At 42.2% G+C, this 19541-nt stretch overlaps 2 protein-coding genes across 3 annotated transcripts in view; one reads left to right on the top strand and one right to left on the bottom strand.

Annotated features, from left to right (window-relative positions):
• The window catches only part of LOC105712514 (uncharacterized), a 182124-nt gene that overhangs the window by 80009 nt on the left and 82574 nt on the right, over positions 1–19541 (bottom strand). The window contains exon 8 of the mRNA XM_012445584.2: positions 19147–19322. Coding sequence (XP_012301007.2) covers positions 19147–19322 — 176 coding nt within the window. The remainder of the gene's footprint in view (positions 1–19146; positions 19323–19541) is intronic.
• On the top strand, positions 6568–11885 carry CCL15 (C-C motif chemokine ligand 15). 2 transcript variants are annotated; one of them, XM_012445564.2, is made up of 5 exons: positions 6568–6809; positions 10336–10389; positions 10592–10642; positions 11115–11226; positions 11641–11885. In XM_012445564.2, exons 1-5 carry the CDS (start codon positions 6734–6736, stop codon positions 11753–11755), a joined length of 408 nt encoding a protein of 135 aa, XP_012300987.2. In that variant the 5' UTR covers positions 6568–6733; the 3' UTR covers positions 11756–11885. The 2 variants fall into 2 exon arrangements, with proteins under 2 accessions (XP_012300987.2, XP_012300989.2); XM_012445566.2 differs by lacking the exon at positions 10336–10389.

The following is a 19541-nucleotide window of genomic DNA, read 5'->3' on the forward strand; positions in this document are numbered from 1 at the left end:
AACAAAACAGAGGCCTCAGAACTAACACCACACATCTACAATCATCTGATCTTTGACAAATCTGACAAAAACAAGCAAAGGGGAAAGAATTCCCTATTTAATAAATAGTGTTGGGAAAACTGGCTACCCATATGCAGAAAACTGAAACTGGACCCCTTTCTTACTCCTTATACAAAAATAAACTCAAGATAGATTAAAGACTTAAATGTAAGACCTAAAACCATAAAAACCCTAGGAGAAAACCTAGGCAATATCATTCAGAACATAGGCATGGGCAAAGACTTCATGACAAAAACACCAAAAGCAATTGCAACAAAAGCCAAAATTGACAAATGAGATCTAATTAAACTAAAGAGCTTCTGCAAAGCAAAAGAAACTATCATTAGAGTGAACAGGCTATCTACAGAATGGGAGAAAATTTTTGCAATCTACCCATCTGACAAAGTGCTAATATCCAGAATCTACAAGAAACTTAAACAAATTTTCAAGGAAAAAACAACCCCATCAAAAAGTGGGTGACGGATATGAACAGACACTTTTCAAAAGAAGACATTTATGTGGCCAATAAACATTTGAAAAAAGGCTCATCATCACTATTCATTAGAGAAATGCAAATGAAAACCACAATGAGATACCATCTAGTTAGAATGGCGATCATTAAAAAGTCAGGAAACAATAGATACTGGAGAAACAGGAACGCTTTTACACTGTTGGTGGGAGTGTAAATTAGCTCAACCATTGTGGAAGACAGTGTGGCGATTTCTGAAGGATCTAGAACCAGAAATACCATTTGACCCAGCAATCCCATTACTGAGTATATACCCAAAGGATTATAAATCATTCTATCATAAAGACACATGCACACATATGTTTATTGCAGCACTATTCACAATAGCAAAGACTTGGAACCAACCCAAATGTCCATTAATGATAGACTGAACAAAGAAAATGTGGCACATATACACCATGGAATACTAAGCAGCCATAAAAAAGAATGAGTTCATGTCCTTTGCAGGGACATGGAGAAACAATTACTCTCAGCAAAAGGAGAAACCATTATTCTCAGCAAACTAACACAAGAACAGAAAACCAAACACCACATATTCTCACTCATAAGTGGGAGTTGAACAATGAGAACATATGGGCACAGGGAGGGGAACATCACACACCAGGGCCTGTCAGGGGTTGGGGGGCAAGGGGAGGGATGACATTAGGAGAAATACCTAATGTAGATGACAGGTTGATAGGTGCAGCAAACCACCATGGCACATGTATACCTATGTAGCAAACCTGCATGTTCTGCACATGTATCCCAGAACTTAAAGTGTAATAAAAAATCTAAATAAACAAAAATTTCAAAACTTAAAAAAAGATCACGCACAAGGAAGAGGCACATGTGATTATTTCCAATCACAAGTATTTATGGTAAGGACATATGGGAGGTGGTGTGGCCCAGGGACTCTTTACCAGCCACTGTCACTTTGGGTTAAGGTCAGGCTTGCCCTTAATATTTACAGGGTCCACGTCAAGAATCCAAAAGGAGGCTCCCATGTCAGGTGTGCCAATATTTTAAATTTATAAATGAAGTTAACGAACAAATTTAAGAGTAAAATGAATTGCTCAATATTGCATCCATGTGCAACTATTGCATATAGAATAGTCCCCCCTTATTCACAGGCAGCCTCCAGTGGATGCCTGCAGCTACAGATAATACTGAACCCCGTTTGAGCACAAATTTCTTCTTCTTCCTTCACCATGTCATGGAATAAGATGCATTCTTTGCATAGATCATACCAACCTCAGCATACAATTTTTTTCTTTCCTTACTAAGTCAAGAACTTTTACCTTTTCACTTAAAGGAAGCACTTTCCATCTTCTCTTTGGCATATCCAAATTACCAATATCACTACTCTTGCACTTTGGGGCTATTAAGAAAAATGAGAGTTACTTGAACATAAGCACTGCAATACCATGACAGTTGATTCAATAACCAAGATGGCTACTGAGTGACGAATAAGTCAGTAACGCATACAAGATGGATATGCTAGATGAAGAGATGCTTCACATCCCAGGTGGGTCAGAATGGGACGGTTTGAGATTTTATCATGCTACTCGGATTAAATTGGGTGCAATTTTAAACTTGTGAATTGTTTATTTCTGGAATTTTTCATTTAACAGTTTTGGGCTGCAGTTGACCATGGCTAACCAAAATCATGGAAAGAGAAACTGCAGATAAAAGGGGAACTATTGTATTGCATCTGTGCTATCTGGGAGGAAAGACTTGAACAAGTTAATTGGCTTACCTTCCCAAGCTTCTAAACACTTCTGCTACTCAGCTGCACCTCTCTGAAGCCCAGAGGAGTGTCTGTCTCCAGTGTAAAGCAAAGGGTGACACCACCCAGAAACCTTCACGGCATTTGGACTCAGATGTGTTTTATTTAAAAGATATGGCAGGGGAAGTGGAGAAGCATTTTTTTCTTTAGTCACAAAGAGTGTTCATCACAACGGTGGATTTTCATAGTTACAAGCCATGCTGGGCCAGCCTCGAGCACCATATCCCAAGAGATACAGGTGCTTTATGCTGCCTAATAAATGTGTTTTGTGTATGTTCATGATATGAATAGTCCTCTAAGGCATGGGTCCTTGGACAGGATCACCTCTTGCCTGGGCCTTAAAATAGTTCCAGTCCCGTGTGCTTTGCAAATTAGGATGCATCAAGAGACAACTATTATCTACCAGTGAGAGCAGCAGTCCCAGGATGTTAACACACTGCATGGTCTGCAGGTGTCAGGGTCACCAAAAAAGATAGGACTTATATAGGCACTGGATGGAAGACAGGGCAGGGGCAGCTTGAATAGTGAGTTCCCAGAGCCAGCTGACCCCACCCCACAGCAATAGCTTGTATGCACCACTCTTGCGCTGCAGGTGAAGGATCCCATTCCCTCTCCACTTGTAAGGGTTGTAGTAGTGGGAATGGCCAGGTGCCATATGACACCTGTTTAAGCAGAACAAAGGAGCACACATTGAGTTGGGAACAGAGAAAACTGTTTCCATACAAGGTGATAAGCCCAGCATAGACTCTGAGAGTGCTTTATCTCTTGATAAGGAGTGTTCCAGCTCCAAGGCCACTCTTTTTTTTTTTTTTTTTGAGATGGAGTCTCACTCTGTTTGTTACCCAGGCTGGAGTGCAGTGGTGCGACCTCAGCTCACTGCAACTTACACCTCCTGGGTTCAAGCAATTCTTCTGCTTCATCCTCCAGAGTAGCAGGGACTACAGGCACCCACGACCACATCTGGCTAATTTTTTTGTATTTTTAGTAGAGATGGAGTTTTACCCATCTCTACTAAAAATACAAAAAAGAGATTGGTCAGGCTGGTCTCAAACTCCTGAGCTCAGGTGAACTGTCTGCCTCGGCCTCCTGAAAGTGCTGGGATCACAGGCGTGAGGCACCATGCCTGGTTTTTTGGTTTTGTTTGTTTGTTTGTTGGGACACAGTCTTGATCTCCCACCCAGGCTGGAGTGCAGTGGCACGATCACAGCTCCCTGCAGCCTCAGCTCCCCAGTTAGAGTGATCTTTTGCCTCAGCCCACCTATCAGCTGGGATCACAGGCACAAGCTACCATGTGATTGAGCGTTCATGTGCAATGAGTGGCTAAATTTTTTTATTTTTATTTTGTGGAGACAGTGTCTTGCTATGTTGCCAACGCTGGTCTCAAACTCCTGGCCTCATGCAATCCTCGTGCCTCAACCTCCCAAAGTGCTGGGACTACAGGCATGAGCCACCACACCCAGCTCACTCTTTTCAAATTGACATATAATAATTGTGGATATTTGTGGGGTTCATAGTGATGTTTCAGTGCATATAATGTATAGTGATCAGATCAGGGTAGTTAGCATATCCAGCATCTCCAACATTTACCATCTCTTTGTGTTAGGAACTTCATTGTCCTTCTAGCTATTTGAAAGCATGTATTGTGGTTAACTAGAGTCATTCTACAGTGGTAGAGAAAGCTAGAGCTCACTCCTTCTATCTAGTTGTGTGGTTATATGCTTTGACAAGGCCACTGTTATGCAGCTATGCAGGGGTGGAAAGACTGCATGCCCGTGACTGTCTTTTCCAACAGGACGTGCCCAGATGGTCTGAGAGAGAACTAGAACACTCCCTTCCTTTTGCTTGGGACAACAATCTGAGCTTTGGGACTTGCTTTGCTCACCGGGCACTTTTACTTCACAACTAAAACAATTTTATTAGGCTGCTTTACCACTATTTAACATGGCTAATGGTTAATGGGAAGAGTTCCTGGTGAGTTGACTCAGAGGTAGCTGGCTTGGTTCATGCCCTGCCCCTCCCTACACAGGCACCTGGCTTCTATACAACTCTAGTCTATCAGTGAGGTCAGGTGCCTGGGGTGGTTTTACTTGGAAACCCAAGGAACAGCAACCTGTGAAGGGGAGAGACACAACATCAGGCCCCTTTCCTCTGAAGGGAGCTGGACTTGGGACAGACAGAAATTCTAAGGCTTGCTGTGCAAGCATATATCTTTGGCTGTCCATCATGGGATGTGGTAAGAGCTATGTTTACAGGCAGAAGATATTTGGTGCTTCTGTAAGGGACTAAGTTGTGGGGTATGCTAGGCAATATTGTGAAACTATCTCAGTAAACACCTCATAGGTCAGTTGTGAGCTAATGCCAACAAGGCCCATAACACTGTTTCTGGAACATGAAAGTACTCAGTAAGCACTGACGGTTGTTTTTGTAGACTTCTAAGACCTCCAAGGCTGGAGCAGCCCTGTGGAGTAGCACAGCCTGCTCCTTTGGAGATGCCAGGCTGATTAATACATAGAGCTTATCTGATTATTAAATGTCACCAAGGATGCTTGGTGGCAGGAGGAAGTGGGGGGAATAAAAGACTCAGGGAACACACAAAAACCACTCATAAATATGTTCTATATTGGTGAGCTCAAGAAATGGCAATTTATGTTGACTAATCAACATATTGATTGGTGAATATTGTGAAATCTATTCCTTATTTTCTTTCACTAAACAAATATGCATTTAATACTGTGTCAGACACCTCTGTACACCACTTCCATTCTATCAGCTTCATCTCTTACTCTAGCCACCACTACAGCAGCCAGTTGCACACAGGCTCTGCCCAGCTCAAGATGGTATAATCTGACAGCACCTCACCTTGTCCATCACGCACACCCCTCTTTCCCTGCACCAGGGATTCTCTGATGCTGAGGTGTGTAAGAAGCATGTAAGAATCTGCTCAATACTCAGGCATGTGCAACCTGGAAGTCTGGACAAGTACTTCTGACCACACCTGAGTTTATGTGAAAGAAGTGACTTTTGAAAAGCCTTAAGGATGCGAGCTGGTTTCCAGGGAAGCCAACCATGAGAGGATTGGAATTTTCAGCCTCTATCCCCAAACTCCAGGGAGGGGAGAGAGGCTGAGAGGCTGGAGATTGATCTGATCACCAATGGTTAATTATTTAATCAATCATGTTTATGTAATAAAGCCTTCATAAAAATCTAAAAGGATAGCGTTCCAAGAGTTTCCAGGTTGGTGAACTTGGAACAATGCTCAGTGGAGGTGCTGAGAGGGTGGCACACCTGGAGAGGACACAGAAGCTCCAAACTCCTTCTCCATGCCTTGCCTTATGCACTGACTTGGCTGTTCCTGAGTTGTATGCTTCATAATATAACCTTGTAAGTAAACTGTTCTTCTGAGAACTGTTTTAGCAATGATGGAATCTTAGGAGGGGATCATGGGAAATTCTGATGTGCAGCCAAGTCAAACAGACGTTGTGGTAGACTGGGGACCCACTATTTGAAACTGGCATCTGAAGTGTTGCCAGTCTCACGGGACTGAGCCCTTAACCTGTGTGGTCTGTGCTAACACCATGTAGTCTGAGAAGTGAAGCATTCAGAATAGTAGCAGAGAATAAATGGGAGATTTTTTTCAAGGAATAATAAGATTCTGGCTATATTTTTGGAAGTAGGGCCAAAACTACTTATTAATGAGTTACATATGGGGTATGAGACAAACAGAGGAGTCAAAGATATCTCCAGACAATGGACAAGGAATATTCCTTTCCAGAGACTAAGTGCAGGGCTGAGAAAGAAGCCAGAGTACCCCCACAAGGGGACATTTTAGCTCCCATGTGCTCACCCTTGCTCTGTACTCTCCCCATTATATTCTAGGGTAGCTCAGCTTATACTAGACAATCGTGCTGCACAAGCACACATTATGGGCTGCCCATCATGGGCTGTCCTACGAGCTGTGTTTACTGGCAGAGATCACAGCTCTATAAGTTGAAGTGTTCCCTCTGGTGGTCCCCATGTGTACAGGCTATTTGAGCATCTGAAGGTGATTAGCCCCCGAAGAAAAGAAAAACTCCTGTTTAGAGAATGAATGAATCTCCCAGAGGGAAGGACCCGTCATAAGGTATTTGCTCTCTCTTCTGTACTTAATGGGACAATTAGGGAAGTCCACAGGGACAGTCCAAGTCATCTTTGTCCTCTACTTCCTGTTGCATTCTCAGCGTTGTTCCCTTTTTAGAAAGAGCCTGTTAACTATCATAAGTCAAAAAACAGCATTCTGACCTCTGCCCTGTAACTTCCTGATCCTCCTCTTCTTATAAATATGAGGCAGAGCTGGGGTCCCGGGAAGCCAGGAAGCAGTGAGCCCAGGAGTCCTCGGCCAGCTCTGCCTGCCCACCAGAAGGATGAAAGTCTCTGTGGCTGCCCTCTCCTGCCTCGTGCTTCTTGCTGCCCTTGGATCCCAGGCCCGGGTCATAGATGGTAAGTCCAGTAACCCTTCTTCCAGGTGACCAGGTCCATGGTAACTCAGGATCTGGGGCAGAGACACATTGCCCTTCTGTGGCTACTCTCCATCCCAGGCGTGGTTATGGTACTCATTTAAAAGCAGCCGCAGAGTATAGACCTGGTTCTATCTGCAGGCTTTGGACGCTGAGATGGAAATATACACTATGGCTGGTCCACTGTGGGGCCAATTATTCTCCTTTCCACAGCAAAAATTATTTGATACCTTCCCTTAGCTGACATAGGACTATTAAGTGCTAGATTAAAAGAAGTGTATTAAAATTAAAAATTTGTAGAAAGAAGCATAGAATTGTATGATGCTAAAACTGTTACATACCATCTATAATATCATTTTGGAGAATAAATGGAACCAGCCACACAAATGACTCAACCAAGGTCACCTAACCATCCTATATTTTTGTTTAACAAATGCACATCTAGTACTTTCTATGTACAGGGCAGGCACTGTTCTAATTGTCTTATAGATATTAACACATCAATTCCACCTAACAACTCTGTGGGGTACATATTAGGTAAAAAAAAAAAAAAAAGCAAATTTGCTACTTTCATAGGGAAAAAACAAAACATCTATTTTATATAGTTTTTTATATTACTATTGTTGACATTTTACAAATGAGAAAACTGAGGCACAGAACCTCAGATAACTTGGTAGATCATACAGCTAGTAAGTGGTGGAATTAAGATATGAGCTAATTAGGAAGTAGTTATGGAAAGACAAGGCCATTTAAGATCTTTTTTTACCTTACCCAAAACCTTTTACCTTACCCATATTAAAATATACCCATATGCCTCATTACATATAATTCATTTAATGTAGCCATATAAAAAATAAGTTGAAAACACTGGAAAGTAATTAGGGGACTAAGTTGGTAGCTGAATTGTTATTGTCAAGTCTTTATGTTTCAATATGTAAATTAAATATCAATTTTATTTTACTTATTTATTTTTTATAGAGACGGGGTTTCACCTTGTTGGTCAGGGTGGTTTCGAACTCCTGACCTCAGGTGATCTACCCACCTCAGCCTCCCAAAGTGCTGGTATTACAGGCATGAGCCACCATGCCTGGCCTAAATATCAATTTTAAAGCTAGCTTTTTAATTATTTAAAATATAATTAATATAATTGTTAAAATATATTAAATGCATATTTAAGTAGTTATTAAATTATATTTAAAGTATATTTAATATAATTATTAAATTATATTTAATGTATATTTTTAAAGTATATTAAAAGTGTATTTATATATTATATTAAAAGACATATGCACACATATGTTTATTGCAGCACTATTCACAATAGCAAAGACTTGGAACCAACTCAAATGCCCATCAATGATAGACTGGATTAAAAAAATGTGGCACATTACACCACGGAATACTATGCAGCCATAAAAAGAATGAGTTCATGTCCTTTGCAGGGACATGGATAAAGCTGTAAACCATCATCTCAGCAAACTAACACAAGAACAGAAAACAAAACACCACATGTTCTCACTCATAAATGGGGGTTGAACAATGAGAACACATCGACACAAGGAGGGGAACATCACACACTGGGGCCTGTCGGTGGGTGGAGGGAAAGGGGAGGGAGAGCATTAGGACAAATACCTGGTGCATGCGGGGCTTAAAACCTAGACGATGGGTTGATAGATGCAGCAAATCACCATGGCACAAACCTGCACATTAAGCATATGTATCCCAGAACTTAAAGTAAAATAAAGTTAAATTTTTAAAATACATTTAATACTTATTAAAGTATATTTAATATAGTTATTAAATTATATCAAAAGTAAATATTTATTTTATTTTATTTTATTTTGGGATGGAGTTTCATTCTGTGGCCCAGGCTGGAGAACAGTGGCAAAATCTTGGCTCACTGCAACTTCCACCTCCCTGGTTCAAGTAATTATTCTGTCTCAGCCTCCCTAATAGCTGGGATTACAGGTGCATGCCACCATGCCCAGCTAATTTTTGTATTTTTAGTAGAGACGGGGTTTCACCATGTTGGCGAGGCTGGTCTTGAACTCCTGACCTCAAGTGATCTGCCCACCTCGGCCTACCAAAGTGCTGGGATTATAGGAGCCACTGCACCCGGGCAAATTTTAAAGCTAGCTTTATTCTGTGATACAGTCAATTGCGGAAATAAACTAACTTTGAGGATTAAAATTAAAAAGAAAGGAAAAAAGTTAAAAGCTTAGTTTCATTTGCCTAATAAGCATAAGGCAGCTCCACAATCCCATTTCCAAAGCATCTGGTGCTAGATGAATTTTGGAATGCTGAATTTCTCAGGTTTTAAAAAGTTAGTATGATATGATGCAGCAATTCTATTTCTGGGCATATACCCAAAAGAATTCAAAGCAGGTACATGAAGAGATTTTTATACACCCATGTTCATAGCAGCATTATCGATGACAATAGCCAAAAAATGGATGCAAACTTAGTGCCCATCAAAAGATTAGTAGATAAAAAGTATGGTTCATATATACAATGGAATATATTCGGCCTCAAAAAGTAAGGAGATTCCCTTGAAGGTTGAAGTAAGAAAAAATAAAAATTTTAAAAAATTTAAGTAAGAAGATTCTGACACATGCTACAACATGGATAAACATCAAGGACATTATGCTAAGTGAAATAAACCAGTCACAAACGGACAAATAGTGTATGATTCCACTCACATGAGGTACTTAGAGTAGTCAGATTCACAGAGACAGGATATACACAGTGGTTGTCAGGGACTGAGAGGAGGAAGAATGGGGAGTTATTGTTTAATGAATACCGAGTTTCCGATTCACAAAATGAACAAGTTCTCTGAATGAATGGTCATGAAAATTGCATAGTTATTTGAATGTATTTGATGCTACTGAACTGCATACTTAAAATAGTTTCAATGGCAAATTTTATGTTACATATATTTTACCACAATTTTAAAATGATTTAGTAAAAAACTTAAACATATATTGATGGTACTTATCCCTGATGAGGTCTGGGAACAATATTTTAATCAAACATAGCAATCTCCTGTAGCAAACACATGAATATTTCTACTAACTGGGATGAATAAAGACCATAATAGCCTCACTTCACTTAAGGGGATACTGTGCCACCATATGCACTGATGAAAATCTCTCTGTTTACAGAGCCCTGTGGATTCCAGAAATTGTAGAAAGACTTGTAGACTGCGCCACATCATGCAGACATTCCATTAACTGAACCATGTTAGATTTTGCTGGCTGCTTTTAGTATTTCAGAGTCAACACAACATTTTCATGTCCACGTTTTCAAAAGGTCCCTGGAAAAATCTCAAGGCCCTAATGGAATAAATGGGCCGGGAGGCAAGCCTAGAACCCAGACAGGTGGTAGTGGGTCCAGTGTCAGAGCCTCTCTGCCTCAGGAAGGGGATGAGCAATGGGGTGAGTGGAGATGCTGAAGCACTGCTGTCGCCCAGTGATTTCCTTCCTTGTCCTGTTTCTTTCTTCCGGATGCAGAGACAGCGTCCGTGATGTCAGAGCTTCCATTGGAATATCCATTAGTTCAGAATGGTAAGTGACCAGATATGGCATACATTAGTTCAGAACAGTAAGTGATCAGATATTGCATACATTTAAAGAGTAAGTGATCAGATATGGTCCAGGGTCAGAGCCTCTCTGCCTCAGGAGGGGGATGAGCAATGGGATGGGTGGAGATGATACAACACTACTGCCGCCCAGTGATTTCCTTCCCTGTCCTATCTGTTTCTTCCAGATGCAGGGACAGAGTTCGTGATATCAGAGGTTTCATTGGAACAGCCAGCAGGTCAGAACAAATATGGCATACATTCAAAAGCAGCGGGCAGGTGGGGTCTCCACTATGAGATCCATTGTCCCTGTTTACAGAATGGAAGGAGAATGAGAGGGTCCTGAGGGTGGTGAACATCTCCAAGGAAGATCAGGATGGGCCACAGAGACCTCCTTCATAGATGCCTTCTCTATTCCCCTCTGGCTGTCCCAAGAGTCTGCTCCTTTGGGGCAGAAGGTGCTTTCTGATGCCTGCAGGTGTCTGCAGATGCCTTCCCTTTCTGGGGGAAATGTTCCTGGTCCTGCTGTAGCCCACCCTGGGTGCCCTCAGACACATAGCTCAACCCTGGGCAGGGTCTGAAGCAGGGAGATGCCAGGAAGTGCTGGCTGAGGAGGAGGAAACATCTCGTCCAAGGCATGTGCCTTCTCACCCTCCACAGTGCTCTCAAGGAGAAAGACTGGCCCTCAGACAATCTTTTTTCTTTCAACAGGTTTAACCCTTCCTGCTGACTGCTGCTTCTCCTTCACTCAACAACCCATCCGGTGTCCTCTCATGAATTATTATTTTGAAACGGGCAACAAGTGCACCAAGCCTGGTGTCATGTAAGTGCCAAGCTCACTAACCATGTGTTGGGGAAGAAGAAGCCCACAGTGTCTTGCAGGGAGGACCTGATGGATGGGCATCCATCGGGTCCCACCCTCTGGAGCCTGCCAGGTCTGGGGCAGCTGTGTCCTTATGACGATCCTGCAGGGCATAAGGGATGAGACACTCCCAGTGGAGAGGAGGTAGGGAAGGAAGTAAAGCAGGCACAAGTTTGCCCAAGGACACTTCCATGAGTCATTAAGGAGCCCCACAGGCTGAGAGGGTCTCAAGAGGACACTGAGCTGCCATCAGCAGAGAAAGGAAAAAATAGGCTGTGTTGAGTGGGAGATCTGAGAGGCAGGGAGGATGGGGCCCCCTGTCTCCACCTGCTAAACACACCTCACTTTGTAACCTTTCTCTCGGTTGTTCCCCAGCTTCCTCACCAAGAGGGGGCGACAGATCTGTGCCAAACTCAGTGATCCGGGAGTTCAGGATTGCATGAGAAGGCTGACGCCCTACCCAATATCCCAAATCCGGGAACAAAAATAAACAGACAAAAGAGGCCAGCCATCCACTTTCAACACCTCTTCTGTGTTTCTTGGCCTGAATTTTTTAAAAAAATTATTGTTGTGTCTGGTAATGCAAGCAATGCGTCTAATAAAGAGTGTTCAATTTTTAACTTTGCTTGAGTTTTAAGGGGAAATAAACTGATATAAAACTGAAGGAACTGCTGAGCCCCAATATGATTAAATACAAATTCACCTTATATCTCATCTTCTCCTCTCTACTGAAGAGCTCATCTTCAAAGGCTTGGCTACAATTTCAAGAAAGTTTTTTTAACTCCATCATTTGCCCAATTCACACCATTTTCTAGTTTACTTAACATTTGATCCATTATAATCCCATAACAATTTTTATTTTTCCCACAATTTCCTTTTGATATTTTTCCATTCACCAAAAGAGAAATACTATTTGCTTCCTTATCAGTCCATATTTGCACTTGCATATGTACACCATTTGTTTCATGATAACTACTTCATTCTTTGAGACGGTCTTCAAGGACCTTCTAACTTCCTATTCCAATTTGCAGAAATGCTTTCTGGACCTGCCAAAATAATAATGATAATAATAAGTTACATTGAGATTTCTTCTCATCACACACTTGAGTTCATTCCACCATGACAGGCAGCCCACAGCTTCCTCTTCCTTTGGTTTTTTTTTATTTTGCTAGAAGATCCTTGAACTGCCTTGTGCTTTAAAAGATGACAAAGGCAAACACTCTCCTTTGCTCCATACGTGCCAGGGCAGGCACAACTCAGGCTTGGCCAATCTATGCTCCCTTCCAGAGATCTGAGCCTGAAACAAGCGTTGCAGTGAAGCAGAAAAAGAGAGGACTCCATCCAGGTGACAGTGGTGGTGGCAACAGCTTCCAGGTTTTGGAGGCAGCAATGCCAGCACATGTGCCCCGTGACCAGTGCTAGAGGTCAGCACCACTAGCTGCAGTGCCCAGCAGCAGTGGCAACATTCACTCCAGTTGATTCTTGTAGCATGATTTTTGGATGTGGTTTTGGAGCTGGTCTCTCTAGGTTTCTACCTCCGCCTACCAGGTTCAAGCAATTCTTCTGCCTCAGCCTCCCTAGTAGCTGGGATTACAGGCACCCACTACCACGCCTGGCTAATTTCTATATTTTCAGCAGAGACAGGGTTTTACCATGTTGGCCAGGCTGGTCTTGAACTCCTGACCTCAGATGATCCACCCACCTTGGCAGCCTTTTTGAGATGGAGTCTTCCTCTGTCACCCAGGCTGGAGTGCAGAGGTGCGATCTCGGTGCATTACAACATCCGCTGCCTGGGTTCAAGCGATTCTCCTGCCTCAGCCACCTGAGTAGCTGGAATTACAGGTACCCACCACGAAGCCCAGAAAATTTTTGTTTTTTTTTAGTAGAGACAGGGTTTCGCCGTGTTGGCCAGGCTGGTCTTAAACTCCTGACCTCAAATGATTTGCTTGCCTCAGCCTCCCAAAGTGCTGGGATTATAAGTGTAAACTACCCACCGGACCCAGCCCAAGATTTTCCATTCTAACCAAGCATCTAGCCACTCACAGAAGGTCTTGGAGGGGACAAAAACATGTTATGTGCAGGTTAATTGCATAATAATACTCTGTTCTCACAGTTCCTAGGAAACAGCATGTTCTTTTTTGCTTCCTTGCTTTCTGTGGTGCCCTCTCCTCTCAATTCTGCTCAGCAAAACTCAACCCAACCTCAAGAGCTCAGATTAGATGCTCTCATAAAATCTTTCCCCTTCATCCCAGCCAGAAGGGCCCACCTCCCTTTCTCTGGAATCTTGAAACATATATTTATTGTCACTCAAAAAGATTATTGTTGAGTGGGTACTTCAGGTTATGCATTGTGCCAGGCATTAGGAAAACTATGAAAACCAGACAAAGTAGAATATTGCCCTTCAAGAATATATCAGTTGAGGGCCGGGTGGGGTGGCTCACATCTGTAATCCCAGTACTTTGGGAGGCTGAGGTGAACAGATCACCTGAGGCCAGGAGTTCAAGATCAACCTGTCAACGTGGTGAAACCTTGTCTCTACTGAAAACACAAAAATTAGCCAGGCGTGGAGATGGGCACTCTGAATCCCAGCTACTCAGGAGACTGGGGCAGGAGAATCGCTTGAACCTAGAAGGCAGAGGTTGAAGTGAGCCAAGATCATGCCACTGCACTCCAGCTTGGGTGACAGAGCAAGACTCTGTCTCAAAAAAAAAAAAAAAAAAAAAAAAATAGAATATGTCAGTTCATAGAGAAGACTGAAAATAAGAATAAGAATGATGCTTGGGCGCAAAAAAATCATATTTAATTTATTGCTAAGTCTCCAAATTTTTATGCAACATTGGAGCAAAAACAGGAAGATATTTATCCTAGAGGCAACCAACCTGGGACTTAAGTCTCCCCAGGCCCTAGTTGGACTGGCCAATGGCTGAAGAGACCACATGATATTGAAGTATCGCATTTAGAAAGCTGTGTGATAGATAGGGCTTCTGAAACTTCAGCATGCATAAGACTCACCAGGAAGGCTTGTGGAAACACAGATTGTGGGCTCCCACTCCCAGAAATCTGGTTCAGTAGGACATGGGTAGTGCCAAAGAATCAGCATTTCTAACAAGTTTCCAGGTAATGCTGATGCTGCGGAGTGCAGTGGAAATTTGAGGAGGAATTCACTCCTGACTTCGTAACTTCACCATTGTTTGCAGTATTCTAAACAGCACATAGTTCTTTAGTAATCAAAAAATAAAAAAGTTGAAAAATGCATATTCATTGTCTTTTCAAGGATGTGAAACAAAATGGGCCAACTTTTCACTTGTGTTGATATTAGATTTATTTTGTGATGAAACTCATCAGACCTGTTTAATTATAAAATAAACATAAAATTGGAAAAGTTTTAAACATGGCTAAAGAGTCTGACCGTCAATTTGGAATTTTTAAAAGTAAAAATCTTGAGCTGGGTGCAGTGGCTCATGCCTGTAATCCCAGCATTTTGGAAGGCCAAAGTGGGCAGATCCCTTGAGGTCAAGAGTTTGAGACCAGCCTGGCAAACATGATGAAAACCTCCTCTCTACTAAAAATACAAAAATAAGCCAGGTGTGGTGGTGTGCACTTGTAGTCCGAGTTACTTGGGAGGCTGAGGTGGGAGGATCGCTTGAACCCAGGAGGTCAAGGCTGCAGTGAGCTGAGATCACACCACTGTACTCCAGCCTGGGTGACAGAGTGAGACCCTGTCTCAAAAAAAAAGAAAAAATATTGAAAATTAAACAAAATAGCTAGAAAAAAAGGTGCTTAAAAGTCATTTTAAAAATCTAAAAAAAATAAATCTAAAAAAAATATGGGTGTGGTGCTTCACACCTGTAATCCCAGCACTTTGGGAAGCCAGGAGTTCAAGACCAGCCTGGCCAACATGGTGAAACCCCATCTCTACTAAAATACAAATATTAGTTGGGCCTGGTAGCAGGTGCCTGTAATCCCAGCTACTTGGGAGGTTGAGGCAGGAGAATTGGTTGAACCCAAAAGGCAGATGTTGCAGTGAGCCGAGATCATACCACTGCACTCCAGTCTGGGCAACAGAGAGAAACTCCATCTAAAAAAATAAAAATCTAAATAGAGCTTCACGGAGATCATGAAACATCCATATTTTTAATCTTTTAATTTTAGAACCAGTAAATTTAAAATTTAAAAAAATAAATTTAAAAGTAATATAACTCATTTAAAAGTAATGTAACAAAATTTAAAGGTAATATAACTTTAAAATTTAAAATTTAAAAGTAAAAGAACTCATCCCCTCAACTGAGGGCTCAACCAGGGCCAGGGCAGAGGAGATGATGCACATGTTTGAGGCCAGTGGGGCCAGAGTCCAGAATACAGTGAGATTGGTTACATACAGTCACCTCAGCAAGTAAGTACATACATTGAGGTTAGTGGGAGCACAAGTCCCTATTGTTAGAGGAGGAAGGGAAATATATAGAAAGGGGAAAGACTGAAATAACTCTGTGGTGTTGACTTAGAATTGGACATAGTGATGTAAACTTTTGTTTTTTCATATAGCTAGAAAGAGGATATAGAAATTGCTAATAATAGGCTGGGCATGGTGGCTTATGTCTATAATCCCAGCACTCTGGGAGGCCGAGGCAAATAAATCACCTGAGGTCAGGAGTTCGAGACCAGCTTGGTCAACATGCAAAAACCCATTTCTAAACATACAAAAATTAGCCAGGCGTGGTGACCTGTACCTGCACCTGCACCTGCACTTCTGGGGTTCAAGTAATTCTCCTGCCTCAGCCTCCCAAATAGCCCTGCCTTAACCTCCCAAGTAGCCTGACCTGGCTACTTGGGAGGCTGAGGCAGGAGAATCACTTGAACCCGAGAGGCAGAGGTTGCAGTGAGTCAAGATTGCACCACTTCATTCCTGGGCAGCAGAGTGAGATTCCATCTCAAAAAAAAAAGAAAGAAATTGCTAATAATATATGAAATACTTATACTTGAAATAGACATAAATTTAAATACATACTTATATACATATGCTTACATATATTTCCTAGTTCTATCCACTGAAAGCTCAGACCTAAAAGTGATGCCATTTCCATAGCAATGAACATACCCAGCACTCAGATTTTGGTTTCTCAAAATCATTTTTTAGTAAAAGAAACAGACTCATGGAAGAAATGGCTAATTCCAGAGCTGGACCAAGGAAAGTACAAGATGAGTCTGGAACATCTATTTGTGCCAAAAAGTAAAAAAATAGATTAAAGAATAAACCCGAAAACTTTCTAGAGAGGGAAAACACTAGATCACCACAAATGAAAGTTTCAGAAGAAACCTATTCTTATATTCCCTTATAGAATTCTATATTGAACAAAAATATCAATCAAGTATGAGAGCTGAATAATGACTTCTTCAGACAAGCATGAACTCAGAAAGTTTATATCCTACAAATCCTTCCTGCACTATTCAATTTTTAAACCAATATATCTGTATTGCTTTGAAAAACATTTTAAATATTTTTTAAATAGGCTCTTCATACTCAACAGGGGGCAACGGGAGGACATTTAAGTTCTCTAATATGTTGCTACCAAATCTCATTCATCCAGTTGTAATTGTAATTCTCCTTTACTTTTTTTAGTCTCTTTTTGAGTTCTGAGTCTTCTGGGATCAGGGTCATCTTCATGCCCTCCCTCCAAGCCTAGCCCAGGACTTGGCATATGATACTGTGTCAAAGAAGTGATGTGGTCACCAAATCTATTGCTTTTTCTTCCTGGGTATACAGATGAGGTATATTTTCCATCTCTTTGGCATTATGTTGGAGCCAGGTTACTTGCTGCTGGCCATGGAATGTGGGTGAAAGTTATTTGTACTATTTTCAGAATTGGTCCATAAAAATCTCCCAATCCTCCTCTGCCTCTCCCTTTTGGTATCAAGCTTGGAAGTCTCATGCCGAAAATGGTGGCATCCAAGATAGAAAAAGCCCTGGTTCCCGAACGAGTACATGGAGGATCCCAATACACACACCATCATCCCACTACTGACCCACACTGGACTGTGACATGAGCAAGAAATAAACTTTTATTGAATTAATCTGCTGGATTGTTTATGATAGCAGTTAGCATATTCAGACTAATGTAGGTAGGAACTCAATACTTGCTGGAAAAGTACAGGAATTTCCTGTAAGCCTCCTAGTAACAACTTGGCAGGTTGACTAGTCTCCACAAAAACAAAGAGGTAAGCATTATTTCTTTCCAACTCACTCTTCCCATAAACACCTTGTTTCCTGAGATTGTTCCTAATAACAGTTATCATTTAACTCAAAGCATTTACATAATGTTCTTATTGGTGATAAGAAATACAGAAAATGTCTAATCAATGACTGTCTCCACACCTAACCATGAGATTTCAGCCATTTCCTGTAAGATGCACATATGTAGACCTGGCTCAATTTTTTTTTCATCCTTCTTCTAAAATGTATATTCACAAATCACCTGGCATATATTAGGTTCTGTGTGAACAGGCGAAGATAAATAATAGATGTTCTCTTCCCTGATGATTCAGATGAGGAGAGGAAATTAAATAGCCATCTAACCACATCAGCAAGCAGAATGCGGGAAGTGCTCCCACGAACACAGCCCCTATGCTCTCAGGCACTAGGCTGAGAGTCTGCACAGGTGAGATGTGTCCCGCATCCAAATCACTGTGTGAACATGAGCAGGTCACTGGCCCTTTCTGATTTCCAGCTTCCATTCAGTAAATGGCCAGTTTAGATGAATCAAATGGCAAATATGTAGCATGCAAGCTGCACTGCATAGAAGCTGCATGTCGGTCATAGCATATCTCCCCAATGTACCTAGGCATGGCCTCAGAATCATTTCTAACACAGAGCTCCAGTTCACCACTAATCTATGAAACCTACTAGCCATCCCTGAATTAGACATTTTCTAAGGTTCTCACCAAGCTTCTCTGTAGCAAAAGTCAGAGAAACCAGGAGAAGATCCCAGAGAAATCTGCTATCTGAGCTCAGAAAGGGCTAAGACTAAAGGCTTTATAGAGAACTCAAGCCAGCCCAGGACATTTTTACAGAGCTCCATGGGAGTCCCATGTTTCTTTATAGTATACTGGGTAAGAACACGCCAGACCACCTGAGTTTGAACCCCAGTTCCATTTACCAACTGTCAAAAGTGTAGGCTTTGTTTCTGAGCCTGTTTCCTCAACTGCTCTTCTAAAGATTAAATAGGCTAGTGTTCATAAAGCCTCTGGGACAGTGGCTTGTGTGTATAGCAACCGTTATATAAATAATTATCTACTGTGCATCACAGCACTTCTTCACCCCATGGTGTGGTGACCAGGGTGGAGATGAGACTGAGAACTGCAGGTTCTGCTTACCAGTTTAAGTTAGGATTTCCCAGCCTTGACCAATGAGACCTGACTTGGAGGATTCCAGGCCTCATTCCACTACCCCAAACACCCAAAATGAGACCTGACTTGGGGGACTCCAGGCCTCATTCCACCACCCCAAGTGCCCTCTAGTCTCCAGATGAACAGATCCTGAATCTCCAGGTCCCACATGGCCTGTTCTAAGGCCTGAGATGGAACTGGACACAAGACACACCAGCCTTGAGATCTTTTGCTAAATCTGACACAGTGCCCCAGTCCTGTGCTCATGTTCACGCCTAGGGAAAGGCTTATATCAAAAGAGCTGAACTTCTTCCCACTGGGGATGGGAGACCATTTCCTCCCTTAAACCTTGGCTTTCCCTGCTTTGTTCATGCCATCGTCAACAAATGTGCAGGATATGAAATTGCTGAGGCATCACTGCTTTTCTACTTCCCTTCCAAATCTGTTTCCTCATGTTAAAAAATATTTGGCCTCAACGATCATTTCTCAACAGTTACTCACCACAGGAGCTTCAGAAGCCCCCACCAGGCCAGCTCTCCTCCTGCAACAGCTCCCCACAGCATGAAGGTCTCCGTGGCTGGCATTATCTTCTTCCTCCTCATCACCATCGCCCTAGGGACCAAGACCGAATTCTCCTCAGGTGAGTGCAATGCCTTGTCTTCCTTCCAATCTAGTCCCTGCAGGGAAATAAGCAGGAGTAAGATTGGGGCTCATGGGGAGACCAGGAGCGGGGACTCAAAAAGGAAGGCTGGCATCTTCTTGAAATTGTATGTAGAGTAACCATTATATCTACTGAGCACCACAGCACTTCTTCACCCCACGGTGTGGTGAGCGGGATGGAGATGAGACTGAGGACCGTAGTTCTGCTTAAGAGTTTAAGTTAGGATTTCCCAGCC

This window comes from Aotus nancymaae, unplaced genomic scaffold (assembly GCF_030222135.1).
Source record: "Aotus nancymaae isolate 86718 unplaced genomic scaffold, 86718_ANA_hifiasm-v0.15.2.pri h1tg000018l, whole genome shotgun sequence".
In the NCBI taxonomy this organism is placed as follows: domain Eukaryota; kingdom Metazoa; phylum Chordata; class Mammalia; order Primates; family Aotidae; genus Aotus; species Aotus nancymaae.